General features: G+C 36.9%; 1 protein-coding gene across 1 annotated transcript in view; it reads right to left on the bottom strand.

Moving 5' to 3' along the window:
- The window catches only part of eif4g3a (eukaryotic translation initiation factor 4 gamma, 3a), a 61413-nt gene that overhangs the window by 26885 nt on the left and 7800 nt on the right, over positions 1-26728 (bottom strand). Inside the window, exons 2-6 of the mRNA XM_058792096.1 lie at positions 24984-25056; positions 19393-19560; positions 16719-16811; positions 11810-11842; positions 5666-5842 (exon numbers count right to left, since the gene is read on the bottom strand). Of these exons, the coding sequence (XP_058648079.1) occupies positions 5666-5842; positions 11810-11842; positions 16719-16811; positions 19393-19560; positions 24984-25056 (544 nt within the window). The remainder of the gene's footprint in view (positions 1-5665; positions 5843-11809; positions 11843-16718; positions 16812-19392; positions 19561-24983; positions 25057-26728) is intronic.

Below are 26728 nucleotides of genomic sequence, written 5' to 3'. Positions count from 1 at the left end.
GCGCGGATGTCTTTATGTGAATGTATCTGAAGGTAACCGACTGTCCTCAGAAACGTGTCGTTGGCATTTTAATTTCATTTTACCTATAATTCCTGATAAAGCAGCATTTATGAGCGCAGAGCTGCTTTGTGTACAGCGTTTCCGGGGAAACCGCAATATTTCAGCGCTCCTAAAGCGCCACCTCGTGGCAGAGAATGAATTTGCATTTCCAATAAGCCTTTCTTGCTCTTTATGGTCAGATCAATGCAAATATCAACTCATGTTTTTACGCAGCAAACACAGAGTTGTAAATGAGAAATAAGTTGATGTGCCTTCTAAAAATCTAAACAATTAAGACAGTAATATGTATACATTTTAAATTAACATAATAATTTATATGCTTGATTGATCCCTTTTCATAAAAACGGTCTATAGCCTGAAACGCTGTTGTATAAGATTTTTGTTTTTGTGAAAACCTGTATCTGAACTGTAAATCATGTAATTTTATGGCTCAAAACTGTATGTTACCATAGACATTGTCCAACCCCGCTCATTCTGTGTTCATTTTACTTGTGCAGCTCTTAAAATGGGTCATAAATTGCCTTAAATATATTTTTCAAAATTCTGCAGATACCCTGTAAATAGTGAAATAAAATTCCTTCCTTCATTTTTGTTGATATTTGTGTATTGAAAATATTTTTGATTGACATTTAAACTCCTATCTGATTTTCTATATTTAAATTAAAATAAAATATTTAATAATAAAATAAAATAGTAATTTTTTAATTCGGGCTAGTTAAATTAATTTTCGGGCTACCAAAATCTGAAGAGTACCTGCCCGAAGGGCTACCAGGGATTTTGAAATTTTGCGAACCCTGTTTGAGATTATATTCATTTCTACTACACAAACACAGCAAATAACTTTTGTTAAACATCCAATCTAAATTTTATTTAGCCTTAAATGCATTTAAATACGTTTTAAGCATCCGATTTGACTTTTATTTAAAGGAATGATTCAAAAGTCAACAGAAAAATACTTAATATATATGTTTGTATATAAACATTTAATATAAATATATTTAATGAATATTTCATGAATTAAACATTTATTACAAATTCCTTAAATATGTTGCACATTAACATTTATATAAAAATAAAATTATAAACCATACAAATTCTACCATACAAATCTAAATACATCACAATACCATACATAAATTTAAACAAATTTCTGCATAAAAAGACAGCAAATGATCAGTTTTGTTAAAGGGGTCATCGGATGCAAAACTCACTTTTACATGTTGTTTGAACATAAGTGTGTGTTGGCAGTGTGTGTACACAACCACCCTATAATGATAAAAATCCACCCAGTGGTGTTTTTTAACCTTTATAAGCAATATCCCCTTTTTCAAATCAGGCCATTCTCAGCTTCTTGTCGGTGTGACGTCACAATAGCAATAGGCTAAGGCTTGCCGCAGAGCACCAGCAAAAGTAATGACCATGAATGTGTCGGGGGGAAAATAGTAAGGAGATATTTGAATTATTTACTAATAAACTAGTGTTTTCTGAGTCGGTGTCGCAAGCATGAAGTTGCTGATCCTGACTCGCCATCTCCTCATTGATGCGCCTTTAGAGAGAAGTGCATCTTTACGGATTATGATTATAATGAAAGCTTTTTTTGTTTTAGATTTTGTTAAGTGGTAATTTAAAGCTTTCTATAGATATATTTATCATGTCTGTGAGGCATGTATTCGCTGAGTTTCGGTTCATTTTTGTGAAGCGCTCCTGTTCAAGACGAGACAGCAGAAAGTGCATCATGTTTATTTTCTTCATTTTATAAAAGCACAACGTTTTGTTGATATTGTGAGTGCACACAAATAAAAGTAGACCCTTTACAGTTCCGAATGATGTATTACTTTTACCTTTATCAGAAGGCGTAGGCTATTTTAAGTTGTTTCCACTGAAAAAAATGCAAGTGATTGCGCTGGTGCCTACATGTCCTGCAGAGCGTGCTTTAGCTTCCACTCTCCGCACAAACTTGGGTTAGCGCACATTTATTATTATAGCGCATGTTGTTGTTCAAACATAGCGCATGTTTAATGTTTAAATATTGTTTTATGCTTGAACTGTTTTAGTATATAGATTTTATTTTAGGCAAGTCGTGATGATTTGAGAAGGCTAAATTGATCAAACATAGGCTATGATCAGCTCACTGGCCGCTTGGTTGTTACTTTAAAAAACAAAAACTTATATTTAACGAACAAAAAATGTTCCAAACCTTTTTCTAAATTAACTTAATAAAATAAAAAAATGAAACAAAATATAATCATTTTGCAATTACATACAGAACAAAAGTATTTTAATAGCCAAAACAATAGTATAAGCTGTTTTGAGAGAAGGGGGAAAAAAGATGGGCTCGGGTCGGAAATTCTGATAAGCTGTCGGACACGGGCGGGGCTAGGGCCTGAGTGTCTCGGGCCAGGGCTGGGCTAGGGCCTAAATCTGAGGCCCGTGCAGGCCTCTACCTTAGACCCGCCCTAAATGAGCTGAGTGAACTGTAAACAGTCCAACCACCATTGTGTCGACTCCGGTACAGGGGAAGACAAGAATGTCTCTTAAGCGATTGAGGTGCTTTGTTATTAGATGTAATAATGGGTCATTGACGTACAAGGATTTTCGACAGGCAAATTTTAAAATACAAAAAATTATATCTTTTGTAGTTGTTCAAACATTAAGAAGGTTGTGTACACATAAATTCATAGAAAATTTTTAATTAAGTGATCTTAGTGTTTTTTCATCTAGATGAATCAGCCGTAGCCTTAAAAAATGTCATGTGGTGCGACGATGATTTATATTAAAATTAATTAATTTCCTTAACATGCTTAACATTTTTTAAAAGTATTTGCATTTCTTTTGAGTTTTTGTACATAATGACCTCATATTTGTGTTCTATAATTTCAGAGTTGCCTTTTTAATAGTAGTTAGCAGACTTATTTTTTCTGTAAATTGCACAAAACTGAGAAAAATATTTTTAAAATTCACTTAAGCATACTATAGCAGTGATTCATATTTCAGCCACAGAAATTTGATAATTTATTTTTAATTTAATATAGTTATTGCTATTATTGGTTGCACCACATGATGAGTGGTCGCTCCAGATGACTCAAAGTCCTTACATCATTAAAAATCTATTTAAAGAAACGTGTGAAAAGTTCAGCATATGGCATTAACTGCAGTCATGTTTTTAGACACAGTTATTTCTAAACTTTTCCAAACCTTGGCTGCTCAATTGACCCTTCGCCGGGAGTTTGATTGCCTGTTAATCTGAGCAATCATAATGCCAAATCTGCCATTTTTGTCTGACAAACAAACCAGACAGGAGAGTAGATTAACGTCAGTGGACTTTAACTTGAAAAATAGTGTTTATTGACATCTTTTCACAGTTGAAACAAGATACCTTCTGATGTTCATTCATGGTTATTTTGTGCTATAACTAGTAAGAGATGATCGGTCACATGCCGCTTGAACTGAGGTGCTACAGCAATCGGTCACAACACATTAAAGAGCCACAAAACAGTATTTGTTGTTTGAATTTCTTTTAAAAAATGACAAAATTTGAACTGAGACTTTGTTTAATACCGAAAGTAACCTGCTCTGTCTTGTATGTCGGCGTGTTGTCAATGTCTTCTTTGCTCCGTGATGTATTTTTCACTGCATGAGAACATTTTATGTGTGGCATAAAAAATGCCATGGTTTGTCGGATGGTTTGTCTGACGTAGCAACAGTAACTAAGGACGGGTCTTTGCTAAGGGTCAATTTAGAGTTGCTGACACAGGTTCTGAGATGAAATCATAAACATCTTTCTTACAGCATGAAAAAAACACCTGGAGTTTGTGCTTGACTGCAGGGTCAGAATTAACATGTTACCTATGGTGTTCGTTTATTTTATTTTGCTTGGCAGTGGAATCTGGTAAAATAGTAAAAATAGTAATTACTAATAAATGCATAATTACTAAACTAAAATTAGATGCTCTAAATTTCTATTTTTTTGCATTTTTTCTCATATTGTAAAAACATTACACATAAACCGCTCAAAATGACCCAAACTGCATAAAACTCTATTCCAAATGATATTAAAATAAAGTATTTTGTGTATATAAACCATTAATTGAATATAAAAGCACAAAAACTGTGAATCTGGGACATACATCTATAATGGAAAACACTCTGCAGTGGTCGCACCACATGATATTTGGTCACACCACATGATATTTTCAAATTCAGTCAAAATTTACAACCACAGAATTAGCCACCTAAACAAAACAAGCTAGCTTCCCATGAAAGGTCACTATGAAATTTATAATAAAAATAAATGCCTGTAGAAATAACTTAATATTCATTGTTTTTTTTTAGGTAATACCACATGATATCTAAATATGGTTACTACATACCAGCCATTAAAAAGGTTATTTTTTTCCAAATTTGAAAGAGAGTTACAAACCTGCTTGATGCTTCTATGGGTCCTTGGCAAATTGTTATGTGATGCAACGTCCTATCTTTGAATGGATTTCAACATAAAAGTACCAAAACAGTAGTTGGTACGCACCACATGATATTTCATAAAATGGAGAATATCGGACAAAGTTTGTTTGAATATTATGATGGAAATATAAATACAAATGCTTTGCCATTTTATATAGGATTACAAAACACTTTGGAAATCATGCCAAATAGTGCAGAAAATTAATCGGAATAAATTTATGGTAATTTCAAAGATGTTTACAAAACATCATCAGTTATGGACGGACGGTCGCACCACATGATGTTTTGACACTTTGAATAACAGAAAAGTTACAAATAACTAATGTTTTTTGAAAAATTAAAGTTGGTACATACGTGGGAGATGTACTCCTTATATATGGCATCTTTTTTATTCATTTAAACCAATTTATAACTGAAAAAATGCAATCGGACAGAAAATGTAGGTGTCACGTCATTGACCCAATAATGAACATAGCAGTCATCATTTACTCCCGACATCTGAGCCGCTGAAGACGCAGAGGATTAACGCTACTTTAATTTTTGAAGGAAATGCGCCCGGCGATCTACATAAATGCGCTTCAAAAAGGGCTGATTTTGACAAGGTAAAAAGGGTGTTTTATACACTACCACTGAGAAATTTTAACCAAAGTATGTTATAGACTTCTCATTAAGACCCTAAGGCAGGGGTGTCAAACTCAGTTCCTGGAGGGCGGTAGCCCTGCAGAGTTTTGTTCCAACCCTGCTCCAACACACAAACCATCTAGTTTTCAAATAAGCCTGAATGACTTAATTAGCTGGATCAGGTGTGTTTATTTAGGGTTGCATCTAAACTCTGCAGGGCTCCGGCCCTCCAGGAGCTGAGTTTGACACCCCTGCCCTAAAGAATCATATCAACTTTTGGAAAATGAGCATAAGATGACCCCTTTAAACATCCCATTCATGTTTTATTTATAAATAAATTAAATAATGAAACAGATATAATGGCAAATTGAGTAAAACTGCATTAAGAACATTTGATAAATCTCTCATTTTAAAAATTCCATGATATTTTGGATTTTTTCATCACTGTGGGAACCCTGAAATTATTTTGTGTATACAATCCATATTTGGTGATTTCACAGTAACAGGTTTACTGACTCTTTACCTGAGGAATGTAGTATTGGTGTGTCTGGGTAGGAAAGGGCATAGGTGTCATAGTCATCATGATGTGCTGGTTGGGGGGATAAACTGTAGCCGTTGGGGTCTGTGAGCCCGGCCGAATGGAGGGGCTGTTGGTAGGAAGGGCAGGCCGTGCTGGCTGTAACTGAGTCCTGTGGAGGAACTGAGGAGGAAGTCAAAGAAATGAGAGTTAAGCAGAAACAGAGAGAGAAGAGAAACAAGTCAGTGTTGACACAAGTCAGTTCACCTCAGGACATTCTCCTGTGTCTGTCAGGCAATGTATTCAAATCATGAGGCATTTGAATTTGCAGTTAATTGACAATCTGATATTCAGACACTGGAACAGCAGGGATCATACATGCTAGATGAATTATATCAATTCTGCTCATCATACAGACACAATGAAACAAACAAAATCATACACACACACACAGCAGCCTGGAGAAATGAGCAGTATTCTCATTCTCTGCTGTAACGGGGTGGTGGCACAGCTTTGGCACAACGGTTTATTCATCGGGAGAATACTGCATGCCTGCTGGAGGAGTCGTCCCCTCCCCCATCACTTCCTCCCCCGCTTTCCCTCTATTTGTCTCTCTCTCTCTTACTCCGCACAGCAAATATTACCTCAGCAAAGCCTGTCAGTGGGCGCTAGCAGCCGGGCAGCACTGGAGCAAGAGGTGACCTCTCTCTCTCTCTGCCTCTCTCCACAGCCCCATTCACACCATGAACGATAACTATAAAGATAACAATAATAGCGTCCACACCAGCGAACAATATCGTCTGTTTATTCTAAGCGTGTGCTCGTCTGCCGCTTTAAATTATTGAGCTCATTATAGCACCATATGCAGTTTATCTGTCTGTGTGGTTGAAATAGGAGACATTTTCAATCCCTTAAAATTATTTCAAGGAAAAAAACATTATAGATTATAATATATTTAGACATTTAATTGTGATTATTTAATAGCTTTTTTGTGGGATGAATACATTTGCAAAAATTACATATTTTGGGCTTACCCAGACTTTATTATTATTATTATTATTTTGGATATTATTATGTTTTGCTTTAGGGTCCTAATAGTCATGCAGGACAGTAACACACTTTCTGAGAAATGTCGTTTCTTCCTCTCATTTAAAGCCAAATCCATCAATGCAGCATAATGTACAAATTCACCACCTTTAACAATAAATGTCATTGCAACTACTGTCGAAATTTCAGGTTGCCTGTTGTGGGCAATGTTCCAGTTATTAAGCAGAATCTCCAGGTTTATTTGAAAGCCCTAGTGGAGAAATTAAAGGACATTATTTTCTAAAGTCTACTGCTAATTTCTGGTGTGCTACTCGCTTTCGGGTGTCTGTCACAACAGACAGATGATTGCTTTAGTAAATAGTTCCAGTAGAAAACAGGTTCAACAAAATGCTGGATTCCATGAACTAGATGTTGTGATTTCACACCATTTTACCCCAACCATCATACACAATTTAAAAAAGAATCCATCACACTAAAATGTTGATTATTATGGCCATGCTTAGAAGCTTATTCCATTCCATTTCATCTTTTGGATGAAATCTTTCATCAAAGATTTCAAAATAAATTAATAAATTAATAAGAATAATAATATTAGGTGTTAGTATTATAATTAAAAATAATAGTTTTCTATTTGAATATATTTTCTATTTAATATATTTAGATTTTTCTTAATTTTTAATTTATTTAAGTGTAATTTATTCATGTGATTGTGAACTTGAATTTTCAGTAGCTATTAAGGCCCTTTCACACCAAGGACAATAACTATAAAGATAACGATAAAGATATAGTTCTAAAAATCGTTCTCAATATTAAAGAATAGCAGAGTCCACACTACAGCTATAACGATAAAGGCACAGAGAAATGATATCGTTGGAATCACTTTCAGAATAATTTTTTTCCCAGCTGATGAACAATAAAAACATTGACACCCAATCAGAATCAATCCTGCTATAATGAGCTCAATAATTTAAAGTGACAGGCGCGTGTGCGCTGAGAATAAACAGACGATATCGTTCGTTGGTGCGGACGCTAATATCGTTATCTTTATAGTTATCATCCTTGGTGTGAATGGGGCTTTACTCTAGTCTTCAGTGTCACATGATCCTTCAGTAATCTTTCTAATATGTTTATCTGATGCTCAACACACATTTCTTATAAGTGTTGAAAACAGTTCTGCTGTCTAATATTTTTGTGGACACAGGCAAAAGTTATTTTCAGTTCTCCCTTAGACAACATCCAACCTAATCACATGGCTCAGGTACACCCAAAAACATCCAACAACGTGGCTCAGAATAATCCAAGCCTATCATTAAGCAAGCCTCTGAGAGATTTCCCAAAGCCACGAGTGTGTGTAGAGACAAGAACAATAAATACAGCGGACACCCCTTGATGGGAGGCTGAGAAGTGATTTAACACCACAGAACTGATCCACTCATGTCTGAAAGCAGAGCGGAGATTTCGTGTTACTGTCTGTGCTCAGAGTGTCAGTCCTCCAATAAAAATGATGTTGAGAGACTTGAGTTGTGCTCTTCGGAGAGAATTTATCATTATGTGACTATAAAAAAAGCTTGCACGAGTTGACGAGTTGATTTCGTTAAATACACAGAAAATAAAAGACTGACCCAAGCCGGGTTTCACTATGCACCCTATAAAATGATGTGCGGTTAAGGGACTGGACTAGCATGCTTCACTGTAAATGGATGCACTGTGTGAGAGATCGTGTAATAGGGTGGCATTTTGGGGCAACTCACACTAGTAGATAAAAAATAGCTCCGACACTAAAGCAACTTGCTTAGAGGAACAGCTCTATAATTAAATCTATGGCATATGAGGACAGTACACTCTGTTTGCATAAGGACAAAAGGAAACAATGGATAAAGTATTTAATACTTTATAAAAATAATTTTAAAAAATTGTCATAAATATAGTTTATAGACCTTTGGGTCAAAGGTGAAAACAGACACCTGACAAAGGAAACAAGAAAGAAAAGAAACAGAAACAGAAGACCACCACTGGAGAACAAACATTGCTTGTGTGTGTGTAATGGGTGATTTCCTCTCACTGTGACTCATACAGGCCGACAGGGGATCGAGCGCAGCCTGGGGCGAAGACCACTCTGTGCTAAACTACTGTCACAATGCCGTACAAGTGTATGTGGGAGAGAGAGAGAGAGAGCGAGAGAGAGAGAGAGAGTGTGTGGACATGCCAGGGAGGGATGGAAGCGGAGACTTGGTGTCTGTGTGTTTGTAGGGGATAGAGATAAGAATGAATGCATGTATATGAATGGCAGAAAGAGCGAGAAAGAGGGCATGAGTGACTGAAAGAAAAAGGACATGAGAGATTGTGGATCTATGAAAGGGACAGAAAAGAGTGTTAGAGAGCATGAGAGAAAATAAGAGAGGGGGACAAATGAAATGCTGAACGTGAAGGAAACAAATGGATGCACCTAATATATATATATAATATTTATAGTAAGTTTTAGGAGCTCATGTTTAATAAATACTGCAAGACAGACTTTTCAGGATAGGAGATGAACTAAAATGAGCTCCCAAAACTTACTGCCAGATTCTGGAAGATACATTCTTCAAACAGTGGCACAAGAGGATGTGATGCTGGTCCTTCAAGAGTCACTCTCAACTTATCTCTCCATAAAGCCTATTAAAAAAAAAAATCAGTCTTCATGTATTTCACAACACTTCAGCATGTTATTCTTATTAAGTGAGGGTCATTTTAAAGAATTCTTTTACCCAAGCAAAGTCTCTGAGAACCTGACACATTCCACTTCCAGGAAGGTTGCAGTTCTGGAAAATGATGGTGCTGGAGACTAAATGGTTCCTGATGGTTTCTCACCTAATTCTAATTCTTCATTCTTTTGCAGTTAACGTGTCTTTTCTTCTCCACCTGTTTTTTTCTGACCGTGCTGACCCAATGAGCATTTTGCTGCCCAATGGTCATGCCTTAACTTTGCTAATTCTATTATCGCATTAGTATTGCAACATTATCATGGGCATTTAATATTTTTTTTTTACTTTTATTATTGAGTTCAATCTCTTTTTTTGGCTCATTTTATCTGTAAAAGAAAACCTAATAATTCTGCACACCTGAAATAAGGAGTTTTTGATTTTCAGCCTTCATGGACAATTATATATCACTTATAAATGATTAAATACAAAATCAATAGTAGTTATTAAGATTGATGTGGTTTGGAATTGGTAAAATGTTCTTGGAAAAAAAACATGACCAGAATATCAACTTGCCTAATAATTCTGTACACACTGTATGTATGTATGTATGTATGCATGTATGTATGTATGTATATATATCACAAGTGCTAGAATCGTTTTCATCATGCACCACAGAGGCTCTGACCTATATGTTCTTCATTTCTCTTCCTCTGACCAACATTCAACACCAGCCAACTATTCCAGCCTCTGCTCTCTGTGTGTGTGTGTGTGTGTGTGTGTGAGAGAGAGACACTCCCTTTCCACTCTCTCCTATTTCTGTTTGTTTTCTAATGGCCTGTAGGCATCAGTTTTACCCAGTCTGCAGTGGAAGCGAGCTGGGACTTGCCGCAGCCACAGGGGAGAAATGAAACCTTAACTCAGCTCTTTTAACATCAGCACAGATGTCAAAGCTTCTTTTACTGCTGCACATTACACAGTCAAGTGCTGTTCTATAAGGTAAACCCTTCACGGACCTCTGTACATTGTTATGCTTTTTGCTTTATTTCCCCTCTAAACAAAAATGTATTAGGTGCGGCAAAAAGGTCCACTGTATATCGTCTATAATGTAGCGATACATGAGACATATCACACACAAAAGCCATTTTTTGATTCTGAACCCACTGTAATATCTGCATGGGAAAATTCCTGATTGTGATTGATTTTGTCTGCAAAAATTCACCAAACAATAGTAAAAGCGACAGCACCTTAACACTCAAGGTGTGGTGGAAATTACAACTGCTCGGCAAAATTTCACAGAAGAAATCCAGTCATCTCAATAGGAATCCACATTATCAGGAGTTTTGTGTGAGGGTGAAAAAGTTGGTCACACGAATCCGTCACATTCACTAATAGAAATCTGCTTGATTTGAAAGTGACTTCTGTGTGAGCTTCATTAATTGCTACACTTGACAATGAACAATGGAGCACTTGCAGCAATCTCTGCAAAAGTTTGCTAATGTGACCACACCTTAAGGCTTTCCTTATAGTTTGTGACAGTATCATACTGCAAATCTTGTTGTTTCCTGTGATTTTAATTCTAGTGCAAATAAATTTAAGGCACTGGAAAGAGAGAGACATGTGGCAGGTTGGGGCAGAAAGTCACAGAACTTTGCTTAGAGGTCAGATGCTTGTGGATGCTCTCGCATGGGCTTGTGGCTACACGCAAAACGCATAAACAAATCATTAGAAACAAATGACAAACAAGTTCCTCCTTGTAATGAAACACCAAAGCACAGCGGATGGAATATCTGGAACACACACACTCTTGCATGTACGGACAAGAGTAAAGCTGCCCAAAGCAACTTCCATTCTAATGATCTTAATGACCTCTGAATGCATTTGGTTATGACTGACGAAAGGCCAATTCTTCTAAACACGTACAGCAATATTTCTGGTCAGGAAAGTAACACACTGAAGTATTTCATCTAATAAAAGGTGCACTAACAGCCTTGACAAGCATTAGCAATCAGCGTCAGTCTTCGTCGCACATCTGCTCATCAGATAACATAAATACAAAACATCATCATGTAGACGCTCCTTCAGAAAAGACAAGAAACGGATGAGTCAGAGGAGATACTTCTAATGTCTGGTTCTCAAGGACGGGGAGCTTGTTACACAATTGAGCTAACACATGAATATGTAATATGAATACATGTCTAGTCATAATGGTTCATAATTTCTGCACCACAAGCATCACACTCACTGGTTGAGCTACTACTTAGGAGCATTTGTAGTAAACTGAATACAGTAGGTGTCGTAATATGCAAGCATTGAAAATAATGTTAATGTTTATATTACACATACAATAATATCATAAGTTATAACTGGCTAAAAAAAGAGAAGCTTCTTAAGAAGTGTCTGATAGGTCTGTGGGATTTACCTGATGGTGGGTTGGCCGAGGCCCCGTCACAAACTAATAGAGATGGCAGCATGGTTTAAGGTCATCAGGAGCAGGAAAAGAAGAGAAAGAATGGCAAGACAGCATGGATAACAGATTATTCACCTTGAATAACTTTGCATTTCCATTACAAATTAAACAAGAGCGGCATAGCAGGGTTGTATGACATGTCAGCAGGTGGTCCTATTGGCTGATCTTAAAGGTGCTGTACGTAGGATTTTGACTCTACTAAAGCATAAAAATACCATAATATGTTTGCAGATATTTAAGAAACATGCTAAGTTAACATATTTGTTTATTTGAAAAACAATGCTACAGTCAGTTATTCTCCTTTGAAAATGTGCATTCCAGCTCGGAATGTCTGTTTGTGTTATGGTTTGTGAAACCCGCCCACTGCCAGTTTACCCAATTGTATTTCGGCACCCCGGGTTGCCAGTTGGCGGATAACACAGCGTATTTAATTTAATTCATCGTCATGTGTGCTCGTTCCTGTTGGTGTCATTAATCTGGCAACCTGCGTGTGTGTCAAGTCTGAGGAGGAGGGGCCAGGTGAAAAAACGTCTCCAATATTTTGAATTTGGACTGCAATACCTAGTTCAACCGCTAGATGTCAATCCTACATACAGCACCTTTAAAGGTGCCATAGGTGATTGTCTTCAGAAACATTTTTTTGTTATGCTGGTTGAAAGTCTCTTCACATCCTGATAGCAATCATTAAGTTAAGTGGTCTAAATGTATTTATCTGTATTTATATATTCTGTGGAAGGTGTAGGACCAAGAAATGTTCGTCCAATCAAAACGCTCGGTCCGAACGTTTTAATAGGCTTTCCTACCTGCCTGTCAACGTATGTATTTGCATACCTCTGCGCACCCTGTTCGCGCAGACAGGATACGTCATCAGCGCGTTCACGCACGCTGTGCAGACAGAGCAAGAATGGCAGGCAAACATCAACAACCTGATCTTCCTTCCTGGTATTGTAGTACTTTTACTAACTGTACTATAAAGTTTTCTCACCAGTGAATGACATATGATGTAGCCCAGCGGTTCCCAATTCCAGTCCTCACGCGCCCCGCTCTGCATATTTTGCATGTCTCGCTTAGTTAACACACTCGGTTCAGATAACCAGCTCGTTAGACGTGAGCTCTGTGCATGCTCCCTACACAGTGTTCATTGCTCTCTACTCCCTGAGCAGGGGAAATGCGCGGTGTGAAATACAGACTGAACTTAACGTCAAAACATTCCACTGCTGTATGATATGCAAACTACGTTTCCTCGGCTGGATAAAGCAAACCGGCTTCTTTTGATGTTTGAGTTTTGATGGTTGAGGATTGCAATCAAGGTAAAGATGATTGCGGTGACGTACAGGAGTCGTAAGCAAGAGTGAGTCTGATACACCTTGTTTGAGCGCTCTTGACGCAAAGTTCATATGTTGTATTCATGCACAGTCACATTTCAGTACATTCATGTTGTTTCCACACACATTCAAGATAATGTTTTGATTTGCCTTGTGTATGTTGCTGTGTTTAGTCAGTATGCACAAATGTATCAATTATATGAATTTCTTAAATCATTTGGTTCTTTGGTGTCCTATTGGAGTCTCCCAAGTGTCCTTTTTTTGAAAAGATAACTACATTTATCTAGAAATAAGCTTGCAGAAAATACAGTTTTGTGAGAATCACCCTTCAATCTTTTGGTTTACTTTGCTGGATATAGTAAATAATGACAAAATTAACGTATAAAGCAAGATAAATGGTATACGCTTAATTTCATTTTAAGTGTGCGATTAATCACACAAAAAGTATGCGATTAATCGCGATAAAAAAAAAAAAGTAACACTTTAGAATAGGGAACACTTATTCACTATTAACTACAACTTTTCCCTCAATAAATTCCTAATTTGCTGCTTATTAATAGTTAGTAAAGTAGTTGTTAAGTTTAGGTATTGGGTAGGATTAGGAATGTAGAATAAAGTCATGTAGAATAAGACATTAATATGTGCTTAATTACTACTAATAAATGGCTAATATTCTAGTAATATGCATGCTAATTAGGGATGGGCGATATGGGCTTAAAAGTATATCACGATATTTCTGGTATTTTATTGCGATAACGATATCAATGACGATAATTCAGGGAATCCTGTTTCTTTAGAGAAAAGTTTTATATTTCCTATTTTTACTCAGAATAGGGTGTTGTGAGCATTACTGAGTACATGTTTTGACTGTTTAATTCACACTGGAAACTCCACATATGTTTATCTGTGTTCTTCAATTTTGGATATTTGTTTTATAAGGAAATTATATGTATAATGCAATGCTAATCGACATGGCCTTTATCACTGTATATAATACTATCATTCTGTAATATGAAACCATGTCTGGTCACAAAAATAAGTTAATTCAAACACTCAACTATGTTATTAAGTTAATTTGGACAAAAAGCATGTCAATAAATGATATCTTTGTTGGACAACAGGTTTGTAAACAGGCTCATACACATGCAAAACTGTATCACACACATGCTACTGTAGTACATTTATTCAGAACGATTTTTTTTTTGTGTGCACAGTACAGCCCTAACCAAACCAGTTCCAGACTGTAGAAGGAGCTCCTCATCAAGGTTATTATAGTTTTTATTTTTTTTTTATTCGTTTTATTTTAGTATCGTTTTCAAATTTGCTATGAAATTTAGTTTAGTTTTTATTTGTTTCATTAATATTTTTGTTAGTTTTTTTTTTTTTGTGCGCACATTTTTATTTAGTTTTATATAGTTAGTTTCAGTTTTAATTAAAGTATAGCAGAATCAACAGATCACTTCCAGAGTGAAGGCCAAAGAAAGACTTAGCATAATTTAACCTTAGTGAGGCAAACGTTTATAGCGACAAAATTATCCCATGCTGAGATTGATAGATGGTAAAAGTAGCCTATACAAATATACACAAATATATATATATATATTTTTACTAAATAAATCTACACAAGTTGCACTTAATGTCATATCTAATGGTGTGTTGAGATATTTAATATGAAAATAAACGTAGCCTAATTTGGCTATATGTCTTTTTTCTTATTTAACCATAATCGTGATATTGTAACTGTCGTGCCTTGCGCACTTTTCCGTGAACATCCGCGCATAAATCATAACTGGGACTAATGAAATTCAATAATAACGGCAATCGTAGGCCTATTTAAAGGCTCACATTTGAATATGTTATTTTCTTTATTTATGAAGAATTATAAGCGTGTGTATGATGTGATTTAGCCTTTGCATATTTATTTGTTCAAAAGTTTGGCAGTGATCACAAGATGCTATGGCACGTTTTGTATTGTTTACAGAAAGGTGCGTTCTCATTTTTTCTTCTTCTGTTAATTATCATGTTGCGTATCTGTTTTTCTTCAAAACACCAACTTGCCTAATGATGGTTTGATTGCTTGTGTTACATGAGAAAATTAATAAGTTTGCCTACCTGATGTTGTAGATTAATGCGGGTGCGGTTCGGCTCGGGACTCGCGGTCTTTATGTCAAACGGTTCTGGTCTGGTAACGGGTCGGTGTTCTGTTAAGTTCTGCTGGTGCACGTTTACCAAACAGGACCCGTGCAGGACTCTGCTTTAAACCGCTTTGCGTCTCTCCGTCAGAGATGCGCCATTTACATGTATTTCCCATACCGCCACACAGCTCATATATTTTTCAGCCAAGGGGTGAGAACGTAATGATTACGAAAACGATCATTTATTTTTGTTAATTATTATTTTATTTCAGTTAGTTAATCAATAACTGTTGTTAGTTTCGTTTCGTTTTCGTTTATCAAATATTTTGACATTTTTATTTTATTTCAGTTTATGAAATTGTTTTTTCATCAATCGTTTTTGTCTTAGTTTTATTTTTCGTTTACGAAAATAACCTTGCTCCTCATTTAGCGATAAACTCCTCAATTTCAAGTCCACCTTCAACAACTATATGTCAACAACTAGACTTTATCGTTATTATCGCGGGAAGACAAATTTTTATCGTGGGGAGAATTTTTAACGGTATATCGCAAACGATAAGATATCGCCCATCCCTAATGCTAATAAGCAACTAGTTAAGAGACCCTAAAATTTTAATCTATTGACAGCCCTAATATAAAATCTTATATCACATTATGAGTAATGAAAAGTACTTGTATCTCAATAATGGAATATTCACAACATGGTTATTTTTTGCTGGAAATTCAAACCAAAAACGTTTTATATTTTACATAACATGTGAAAATAAAATATCTTACAAATGAAAGGTATTTCATTTCATATTGTCTTTTTTTCCAAACATAGATGAAACCTAGGTGTCTATACTGAAAGCATCAATTTTCTGGACAATCTGCAGAATAGGCAATCGCTTTTTTTTTTTTTCTTGTCGCAAAGTGGTTTACGGTTGTTTATGCATTAGTGAATCACGCCAGTGACTAAATTATCAACATCACACTGTTCCTGTTAGCAGCCTGAAAATCATCTGATATATACACTGTGATTATTTTATATACCAATATAAATAATATTCAATATAATGCCACAATCAACACCTTTCATAATTAGTTCATCTTGGCGGCTGTTACAGTAAAAGTTTTCAAGAGAGTTACAAATGTAATGCTCACTGCTCTTCATATCATATGCAGAGATATTAGCCAATCATAGCAGTGGGCATTTATACTGAAGTTTATACTCCAGCAGAGCTGTCAAATCAGAGGGCTAAAATCAGGGTAGAAAATGACCATTTATATCTAAATTATGACCATTTTTTAGTGGGAAAAACCCTGCTGAAATAGTAAGTGCATCTCAGGAAACTTTACAAAATAATTTAAAAATGCATTGTATGACCTCTTTAATGTACATGGGCAAGGTGCGGTGCTTACCGGCCGAGATTGTGGCTGAACGTTCATTGGCTGCGTCTGTGGCGAGTACACCAGAGGGGCGGAGCCTGCATTCTGAGCTGGGTTATATGGAGGCTAAGGAGTGAATCATAGACAGCAAAAAGGTTAGGCAACTTCCTTTTGAAGCATGATATATAGTTTCCATTCACAGCACAGGATACAAAATAGCAAGAGCTCATCATTATCTGAGTGTGGGCATATTGACATTTCTTTGTCAGACAAAACCCAGATGAATACATTACCCTCCAATCAATCCACAGCAACAGAGTTTATATAAAAGTGTCTGTGGAGTGTGTATATATCTGTCCAGAGTGTGTGTGTGTGTGTGTGTAAGTCGTGGGATCATTACAGCACCTGTGTCGGCTGGAAACACTATTTATAAAATAGCGACAGTGTTCCTTCAGGCTGGTGGTAACCATGGTGAGGAGAGCAGAGCAAAAATCACTCATAACACAAAACCACAGCACTCTGTATTGCGAGTGTGTGTATGCCAAAACATCAGCCATCTAAATGTAATACACAAGTCTAAATGTCACAGTTAATTCAGACCCAACAAAGGCAAAGAACAAAACTAGTTTCTGGTACAAAATAAGGTGACCCAGAAAAACCCACGGCAACAACAAAATTTAATGAGTACTCCTCTGTCTTAAAAGTAGTGCTGTCAAACGATTAATCGTGATTAATTGCATCCAAAATAAAAGTTTTTGTTTACAGAATATATATGTGTGTATACTGTGTATATTTATTATGTATAAATAAATACAAACACATGCACGTGTATATTTAAGAAAAATATGTTATGTTTATATATTATATATATTTATATATAATATGAAATATAAGAATATGAATATATACAGTGGGGCAAAAAAGTATTTAGTCAGCCACCAATTGTGCAAGTTCTCCCACTTAAAAAGATGAGAGAGGCCTGTAATTTTCATCATAGGTATACCTCAACTATAAGAGACAAAATGAGAAAAAAAAAATCCAGAAAAATCACATTGTAGGATTTTTAAAGAATTAATTAGTAAATTCCTCTGTAAAATAAGTATTTGGTCACCTACAAACAAGCAAGATTTCTGGCTCTCACAGACCTGTAACTTCTTCTTTAAGAGGCTCCTCTGTCCTCCACTCGTTACCTGTATTAATGGCATCTGTTTGAACTCGTTATCAGTATAAAAGACACCTGTCCACAACCTCAAACAGTCCAACTCCAAACTCCACCATGGCCAAGACCAAAGAGCTGTCAAAGGACACCAGAAACAAAATTGTAGACCTGCACCAGGCTGGGAAGACTGAATCTACAATAGGTAAGCAGCTTGGTGTGAAGAAATCAACTGTGGGAGCAATTATTAGAAAATGGAAGACATACAAGACCACTGATAATCTCCCTCGATCTGGGGCTCCACGCAAGATCTCACCCGTGGGGTCAAAATGATCACAAGAACTGTGAGCAAAATCCCAGAACCACACGGGGGACCTAGTGAATGACCTGCAGAGAGCTGGGACCAAAGTAACAAAGGCTACCATCAGTAACACACTGCACCGCCAGGACTCAAATCCTGCAGTGCCAGACGTGTCCCCTGCTTAAGCCAGTACATGTCCGGGCCCGTCTGAAGTTTGCTAGAGAGCATTTGGATGATCCAGAAGAGGATTGGGAGAATGTCATATGGTCAGATGAAACCAAAATAGAACTTTTTGGTAAAAACTCAACTTGTCATGTTTGGAGGAGAAAGAATGCTGAGTTGCATCCAAAGAACACCATACCTACTGTGAAGCATGGGGGTGGAAACATCATGCTTTGGGGCTGTTTTTCTGCAAAGGGACCAGGACGACTGATCCGTGTAAACGAAAGAATGAATGGGGCCATGTATCGTGAGATTTTGAGTGAAAACCTCCTTCCATCAGCAAGGGCATTGAAGATGAAACGTGGCTGGGTCTTTCAGCATGACAATGATCCCAAACACACCACCCGGGCAACGAAGGAGTGGCTTCGTAAGAAGCATTTCAAGGTCCTGGAGTGGCCCAGCCAGTCTCCAGATCTCAAACCCATCGAAAATCTTTGGAGTCCGTGTTGCCCAGCGACAGCCCCAAAACATTACTGCTCTAGAGGAGATCTGCATGGAGGAATGGGCCAAAATACCAGCAACAGTGTGTGAAAACCTTGTGAAGACTTACAGAAAACGTTTGACCTCTGTCATTGCCAACAAAGGGTATATAACAAAGTATTGAGATGAAATTTTGTTATTGACCAAATACTTATTTTCCACCATAATTTGCAAATAAATTCTTTAAAAATCCTACAATGTGATTTTCTGGATTTTTTTTTTTCTCATTTTGTCTCTCATAGTTGAGGTATACCTATGATGAAAATTACAGGCCTCTCTCATCTTTTTAAGTGGGAGAACTTGCACAATTGGTGGCTGACTAAATACTTTTTTGCCCCACTGTAAATGTCTAAACGTAAATATTTTCAAAATATATATACTGTATGTGTGTGTATTTATATATACATAATAAATATACACAGTACACACATATATAATGTAAATAAAGACTTTTATTTTGGATGTTTGATAGCACTACTTAAAAGATAAAATATCAGGTGAATAAGCATAAAATTGTGTAGACTGTTGTGTATGGTGTTGGTACTCACCCCTCCACCTGTCTCCCAGCCCTTGAGGAAGCGGTACGAGGGGCCGGCAGGGACCGATACCTGAGAGAGGGCTGGGGATGTGGCATGGCCGGGAGGGGTGCCTGCCAAATTAGGGAGAGTTTTGGTGAGGTCGTGACCTGGGTATGGAGGACCAGGGTGTCTGGATACCTGTGGAAGGACCACAAACAATATTTACACAAAGTGTTCATACCATAGCTCCTTTCAGTTATTCATAATGTTGTATATTCCCCTGGTCGTCACTTTATTCTTTATTGTTTCCATTTGCATCTTTTATATTGTTTTATATAAATATAACACATTTAACACATCTATATCTATATATAATATATTTTTTCTAGAATATATATAATATACACTGAACAAAATTATAAACGCAACACTTTTGTTTTTGCCCCATTTTTCATGAGCTGAACTCAAAGATCTAACACTTTTTCTATGTACACAAAAGGCCTATTTCTCTCAAAAATTGTTCACAAATCTGTCTAAATCTGTGTTAGTGAGCACTTCTCCTTTGCTGAGATAATCCATCCACCTCACAGGTGTGCAGAGGCGGACAAAGTACACACCTTCATTACTTGAGTGAAAGTACAGATACTACTGGTCAAATACTACTCCACTACAAGTGAAAGTTGTAAAGACAGATTTTTACTTAAGTAAAAGTACGGAAGTACATGTTTTTAAAAGTACTTAAGTATCAAAAGTAAAAAGTAAATGCATTGTTTTATTGTCGCATTGTTGTATACTTACAATACATTATGCTACTAAGGCAACCTACTGAATACACTGATTAGCTTGTATTATCTTTGGAATTAAGAGCTTTTATGTTACCAAGCCTATAGAAATGGAACAACTGAATGAAGAAAATCATCTTAATTTTTTTATTTAACACTCCTACAACTACATTGAACTCATTTTAATACTTGTTTAAAAGTTACAAAGTTCTTTTTCAAAGAGATATTGAAGTCTATGATATGGTTCATTTTAGGCAAACAAAGCAAACATTGAAAAGAAAACAAACCTTTAGTCTCTTCAGAAAACTGGATCATACTCTCTCAGTATGGCCGTGGGTGTGCAGGTTGCGCCAAAGAACTGTCTTTTTGAATTTTGCCATCAACTGATCAGTGTTCATAAAATGCTCAGAAATCAGTGAACTTCTCAACATGTGGCTAGGGTTGAGTATTGTTTGAATTTTATCCATTCCAATTCTGATTCTGCTTATTGATTTCAGTTCTTATTGATTCCCAGTTTAAATTCCAAAGTTTTCATTTAGCCTACTTTTTGATAATTTGTTTGCAATAAAAATAAAAATTATATATATATATATATATATATATATATATATATATATATATATATATATATATATATATATATATATATATATATATATATATATATATATATATATATATATATATTATATATATGGGATGACACGGTACACAGATGTCACAGTTCGGTACGTACCTCGGTTCGGGGTCACGGTTCGATACGATTTCGGTACAACAGGGGAAAAAAAAGAAATCTACTATGCTCAGTTTTTTTTCATTTATTTTTAACAGACAGTAGTGCAAATTACAATTTTTTCCATCTAGATGTGAAAATACTAAATATTATTATGTTATATAAAATCTGTTTTGTTTTCATTGTGAGTGTACACAAATAAAAGCAGACCTTTATACAGTGATTATTAATAAGACAATAAGTGTTTAAAGTTGATTCTGCTGGTATAAGGAAACAGTTGAAGTATTCACGCCAGAACACACACACACACACACACACACACACACACATCAGTTCCAGCATTGCTAACTTGACAGCACAGTTGGTACTTTATCAAAATAAAATACAGTGAGCCAAACATTAGCGCGCCCACCTCTGTGTCACCGTTGGAACGCGACTGAAGTACAAAGCCTATCATTTACATAATAAATAATAGTTTAGCATTCAGATACGTTACATCGCAAATATGGAAATATTATGGAATATTTGGATTTGTGCCGAATGAGAGAGGTAGGATACACGAGCACAAAGCCCCATTTCGCAAACAGTTGAGTGCGCAAGCCTTTAGTATAGTCCTTTGTCAGTCTATGTGAGAGACGCATTCAGAATCAGCACATGAGAGCTGAGAGAGCTCAACGCGCTGCAAATAGAAAAAACACCTGCAAATTAAGAAAACAACTTCGTCAATTTTACAACACACACGCTGCAAATGCTCATAACATAAACAAATAAAGAAACACGCTGCAAATAGAAAAAACACCTGCAAATTAAGAAAACAACTTCATCAATTTGACAACACACACGCTGCAAATGCTCACAACACAACCAAATAAAGAAAGGCAATGCAAATACTCACAACACAACCAAACAAAGAAACGCGCTGCAAATAAAATTCTTTATTTGTTTGTGTTGTGAGCATTTGCAGCGTGTGTGTTGTCAAATTGATGAAGTTGTTTTCTTGCAGGTGTTTTTTTCTATTTGTAGCGCGTTTCTTTATTTGGTTGTGTTATGAGCATTTGCAGTGTGTGTCTTTATTTGGTTGTGTTGTGAGCATTTGCACCACCTGCTCTCAAATTGATAAAGATGTTTTCTGGATTAGCTGGTGCTTTTTTCTATTTGCATGTGTTTTTTGAAGTTGCAGCGCATTGAGCTCTCTCGGCCATCGTACTGTCTGGGGGCTTTGTTTTTACAAATGCGCAACTCATGGCATTCGCTCTTCTGCTGGCGCTGGCGGTTATCAAACAGCGTTGCATTACTGCAGGCGCCCCCTTCTGGATTGAAGGTGAATTGCCTGTATTCGTCGTAAGGCCTCATGCACCGAACCGAGATGCCCGTACCGTGACGGTTCGGTACGAATACATGTACCGTGCCACCCCTAATATATATGTATTTATGTGCAGTGTTTTGACAATAAAATAATGTTCAGATTTATATACTTCCCTGACCAGTTTTAAGCAGCAATTTACCAGTAGGCCTAAGTTTATATATAGCCTATACATACATACATATATATATATATACACACACACGAGTATATTTCCATGTAAGCTATATATATATATATATATATATATATATATATATATATATATATATATTAGAAGATTTGTGGTTACTTAAGTTTTACTACAAATAGCATATGATTACTATAGTGAGATAATAGTAAATTTGTGGATACTGTGATTTTACTGCAAATACTATGGTTACTATAGTAAAAACATGGTTAATTTTCCAAAGGGGTTTAATGAGTTAACATGCCTTTTTAGAGCGCTTTTAGCTGTGCAGTAGCGCGGATGTTTACATTAGTTTAGTGGGGAAGATCCCGAGGTTGCCAGATTTGCGTAAAAAAAAAAATCAGCCAAATGTCCATTCAAAGCTAGGCGGAAAACTGGAGGCTTAGAAATACTGTAACACTTGGCAACACAGGAAGGTCCTGGCAAATTGCAGGTCGGATTTTCGCAGAAAAAAAAAAGTTCAGTGAATCTGAAAATGCACACACTGTAAAAACTGCTAAATATAACGACTTTCTACTTGGGGACCTTGATATAAATATAGTTGAGTAAAAAGTACGATATTTGTCTTTCAAAAATGTAGTGAAGTTAAAGTCGCAAGTTTCCAGAAAAAATAATACTAAGTAAAATACAGATACGCAAAAAGTGTACTTAAGTACAATACTCAAGTAAATTTACTTCGTTACTGTCCACCTCTGCAGGTGTGGCATATCAAGATGCTGTTTAGACAGCATGATTATTGCACAGGTGTGCCTTAGGCTGGCCACAATAAAAGGCCACTCTAAAATGTGCACAAATGTTATCACACAGCACAATGCCACAGATGTCGCAAGTTTTGAGGGAGCGTGCAATTGGCATGCTGACTGCAGGAATGCCCACCAGAGCTGTTTCCCGTGAATTGAATGTTAATTTCTCTACCATAAGCCATCTCCAAAGGCGTTTCAGAGAATTTGGCAGTACATCCAACCGGCCTCACAACCGCAGACCACGTGTAACCACACCAGCCCAGGACCTCCACATCCAGCATCTTCACCTCCAAGATCGTCTGAGACCAGCCACCTGGACAGCTGCTGCAACAATCGGTTTGCATAACCAAAGAATTTCTGCACAAACTGTCAGAAACCGTCACAGGGAAGCTCATCTGCATGCTCGTCGTCCTCATCGGGGTCTCGACCTGACTGCAGTTCGTCGTCGTAACCGACTTGAGTGGGCATTATGCTCACATTCAATGGCGTCTGCCACTTTGGAGAGGTGTTCTCTTCACGGATGAATCCCGGTTTTCACTGTACAGGGCAGATGGCAGACAGCGTGTATGGCGTCGTGTGGGTGAGCGGTTTGCTGATGTCAATGTTGTGGATCGAGTGGCCCATGGTGGGGGTGGGATTATGGTATGGGCAGGAGTATGTTATGGACAACAAACACAGGTGCATTTTATTGATGGCATTTTGAATGCACAGAGATACCATGACGAGATCCTGAGGCCCATTGTTGTGCCCTTCATCTACGACCCGGACCTCCCCAATACATTAAAACTGCACATTTTAGAGTGGCCTTTTATTGTGGCCAGCCTAAGGCACACCTGTGCAATAATCATGCTGTCTAATCAGCATCTTGATATGCCACACCTGTGAGGTGGATGGAGTATCTCGGCAAATTAAAAGTGCTCACTAACACAGATTTAGACAGATTTGTGAACAATATTTGAGAGAAATAGGCCTTGTGTGTACATAGAAAAAGTCTTAGATCTTTGAGTTCAGCTCATGAAAAATGGGGGCAAAAACAAAAGTGTCGCGTTTATAATTTTGTTCAGTGTATATACATGCATACACACACACACACACACACATATATATATATATATATATAAAATTTAACTTTTTTTAAAGAAATTAACGCTTTTATTCAGTAAGGATGCATCAATTTAGAACTGGAACTGATCAAAAGTAACAGGAAAGTAACATTTATGTTGCAAAAAATATTCTATTTCAAATAAACAGTGAAATTTCTAGTTTATTTCACAATAATACAGTTTTTACTGTATTTCTAATCAAATATATGCAGCCTTAGTGAGCAAAAAATCTTGCCAATCCCAGACTTCTGAATGACAGTGGGCATATAAATAAAAATGTAGAATATATTAATTTATATAACAAATATTTTAATTTTGGGAATGTGAGCAATGTTAAATATATTTTAAATATCTTATAAAGGTTTTTGGAAAGGTTAGGTTTGTATCTATCGTATTGGGATAAATGGTCTTTTTCAGGTCAGCTACACTTATGGCACAGAAGTCTGAGGAAAATCTTGCTGAGCAAATTATTTCAAGCTAGTTAAACTGTCAACATGTATATAGCTAGCTCAGACAGATAGTTAAAAGCATATATATCAACTGTTTATAATAATAATGCCGAAAGAATGCCAAAGAATATGTACAACAGGACCACACACTTTCACATATTCGCTTAAAATATGTTTCTGGCTTTAGGACTTGTCTATGTATATACATTAAAGGGATGTGTAATGACTGTAAGTGTACATGTGTGTGTGATTACTCACACTGTAGACCGCCGTCACCCCAGAGTGGGCGGAAAACATGCGTTCCTCTAGTGATAGCGCTGCTCGAGGGATCCTGGGAAGGGTAAAGTTAGAGAAAATCTCGCTAATAGCTGTAAAATGTGAATTTTAGAAGTGAAGAAGGTCAGAAAACATAAAATATTAGCCACAAGCAAAACATCCAGCATTGTGTTTCATAATGACAAGCATTCAGTTCATTCAGCGATAATGGTGCAGACTCTTTCACACCAATTAATATTACTGTCAATTTCCTCCAGCGACTTGCAATTGGGGCAAAGGTTTGAGAAAGTTAACACAAACACATTTTCTCCCTCCCTTCTTCAAAATGTCCAATTCAGTTTTTCAGTACACCCTGTACCTCCACAGGCCAGGAGGATGTCAGACAGAAATCCTGACATGGAATTTCAAATATGTGAGAAGCGGATCAGCGCCCTGTTGGATACAATGTGTGTCCTAACACATTAAACAAATGCTGCAAAATTCCTCAGCATAAATCCAAATAATGTTACCGGACCACCAAAAATGTCCCATCTAAAGTTTATGCACCTCTTTACAGATGTTGTTCCATTCCAAGAAATTTATGACAGACATGTTTAGGTTGCAGGTGGTGAGAAAGACGTCACGGGAACTGACAATTTGTATATCATCATGGTTTTACCGACAATTAAATGTTGAGCAACATTTACTTCCCTAAAGGAAGTCTTCCAGCACGTAGTAATGAACGTAGCACTGTCATACCTGCCTGAGGTATTCTGTGACACGAATGACAGGGTTGCTCAGACATACAGTCATAGTCACGGATAGGTACAAAGACAGATGGATGTGACAGAAAAAGAGAAATAAAATATCAGGAACCGGCTCCGGCAGTTACAATATCTGTGTCTGTAAGTGAGCGATGAGCAGATCACATGGTTTCGGGGAAAGTGGAGGAGGTCTGGCTTTCCTCCTTCGTGCGCTTCATGCACTCATGGACACTTTTTAGTCTTTCGGTGAAACCCTGCCTTCCGATTTGCGCTCTCTTTCCCATTCTACTCCCTTCTACCTCTTTGGCTCTCTGCCAACCTAAACTCAGAGGGAAAAACGGGGGGGATGGGGGAAGTAAGAGCTGGGAAAAAACAGGCAGGAAGAGAGGTATAATGTGTGACGAGAGGTTTTCCTTCATTTGTAACAACCCAAAACGAGTACGTGAATGCATTCTTGCGTGTAGGGAATCTGACTTTGGAAACCTATGTTCCAGGTCATCAGGGACATATCGGTGGTCCTCCTAACCCAAGTTCAGAGAGGTGCACCAGAGGAATGCAGCTTGAGAGACGGCCCACAAGGCTATGTGATCAGGTTAAAACTGACAGCTGACACTCGCGAGGCTCTGGCAGGACACAAGGCACGACTTACTGGAATTACAGGCTGATCTGATTCCTGTGTTCGCAGTTCAGCAGTCTATTGCATAACCAAATCCCTTTGCATGGTCATGGAAGTGTTTTTATGGCACGACACGCAAGTGTGTGCACAAAGGTGTAAAGAAGTGAAGCAGGAATTTACCTATTTTCCAAAACCGAAAAGTTAGGTGAAACAACATGCACAGAACAGATGTTATGTTTCCAATTCAGTAAAGCTCCATTTTTCTTATGGCCAAAATGGGAACATCAACTCAATTAAGGAAATTTGGGAGGCAAGTCCATTTTAGGTGAATTATCGTTGTACATTGGACTTCTAAAAAGAGAAAAATT

This window comes from Onychostoma macrolepis, chromosome 11 (assembly GCF_012432095.1).
Source record: "Onychostoma macrolepis isolate SWU-2019 chromosome 11, ASM1243209v1, whole genome shotgun sequence".
In the NCBI taxonomy this organism is placed as follows: Eukaryota; Metazoa; Chordata; class Actinopteri; order Cypriniformes; family Cyprinidae; genus Onychostoma; species Onychostoma macrolepis.
The sequence above is the reverse complement of the archived record's forward strand: the minus strand, read 5'-3'. Positions and strand labels throughout refer to the sequence as shown.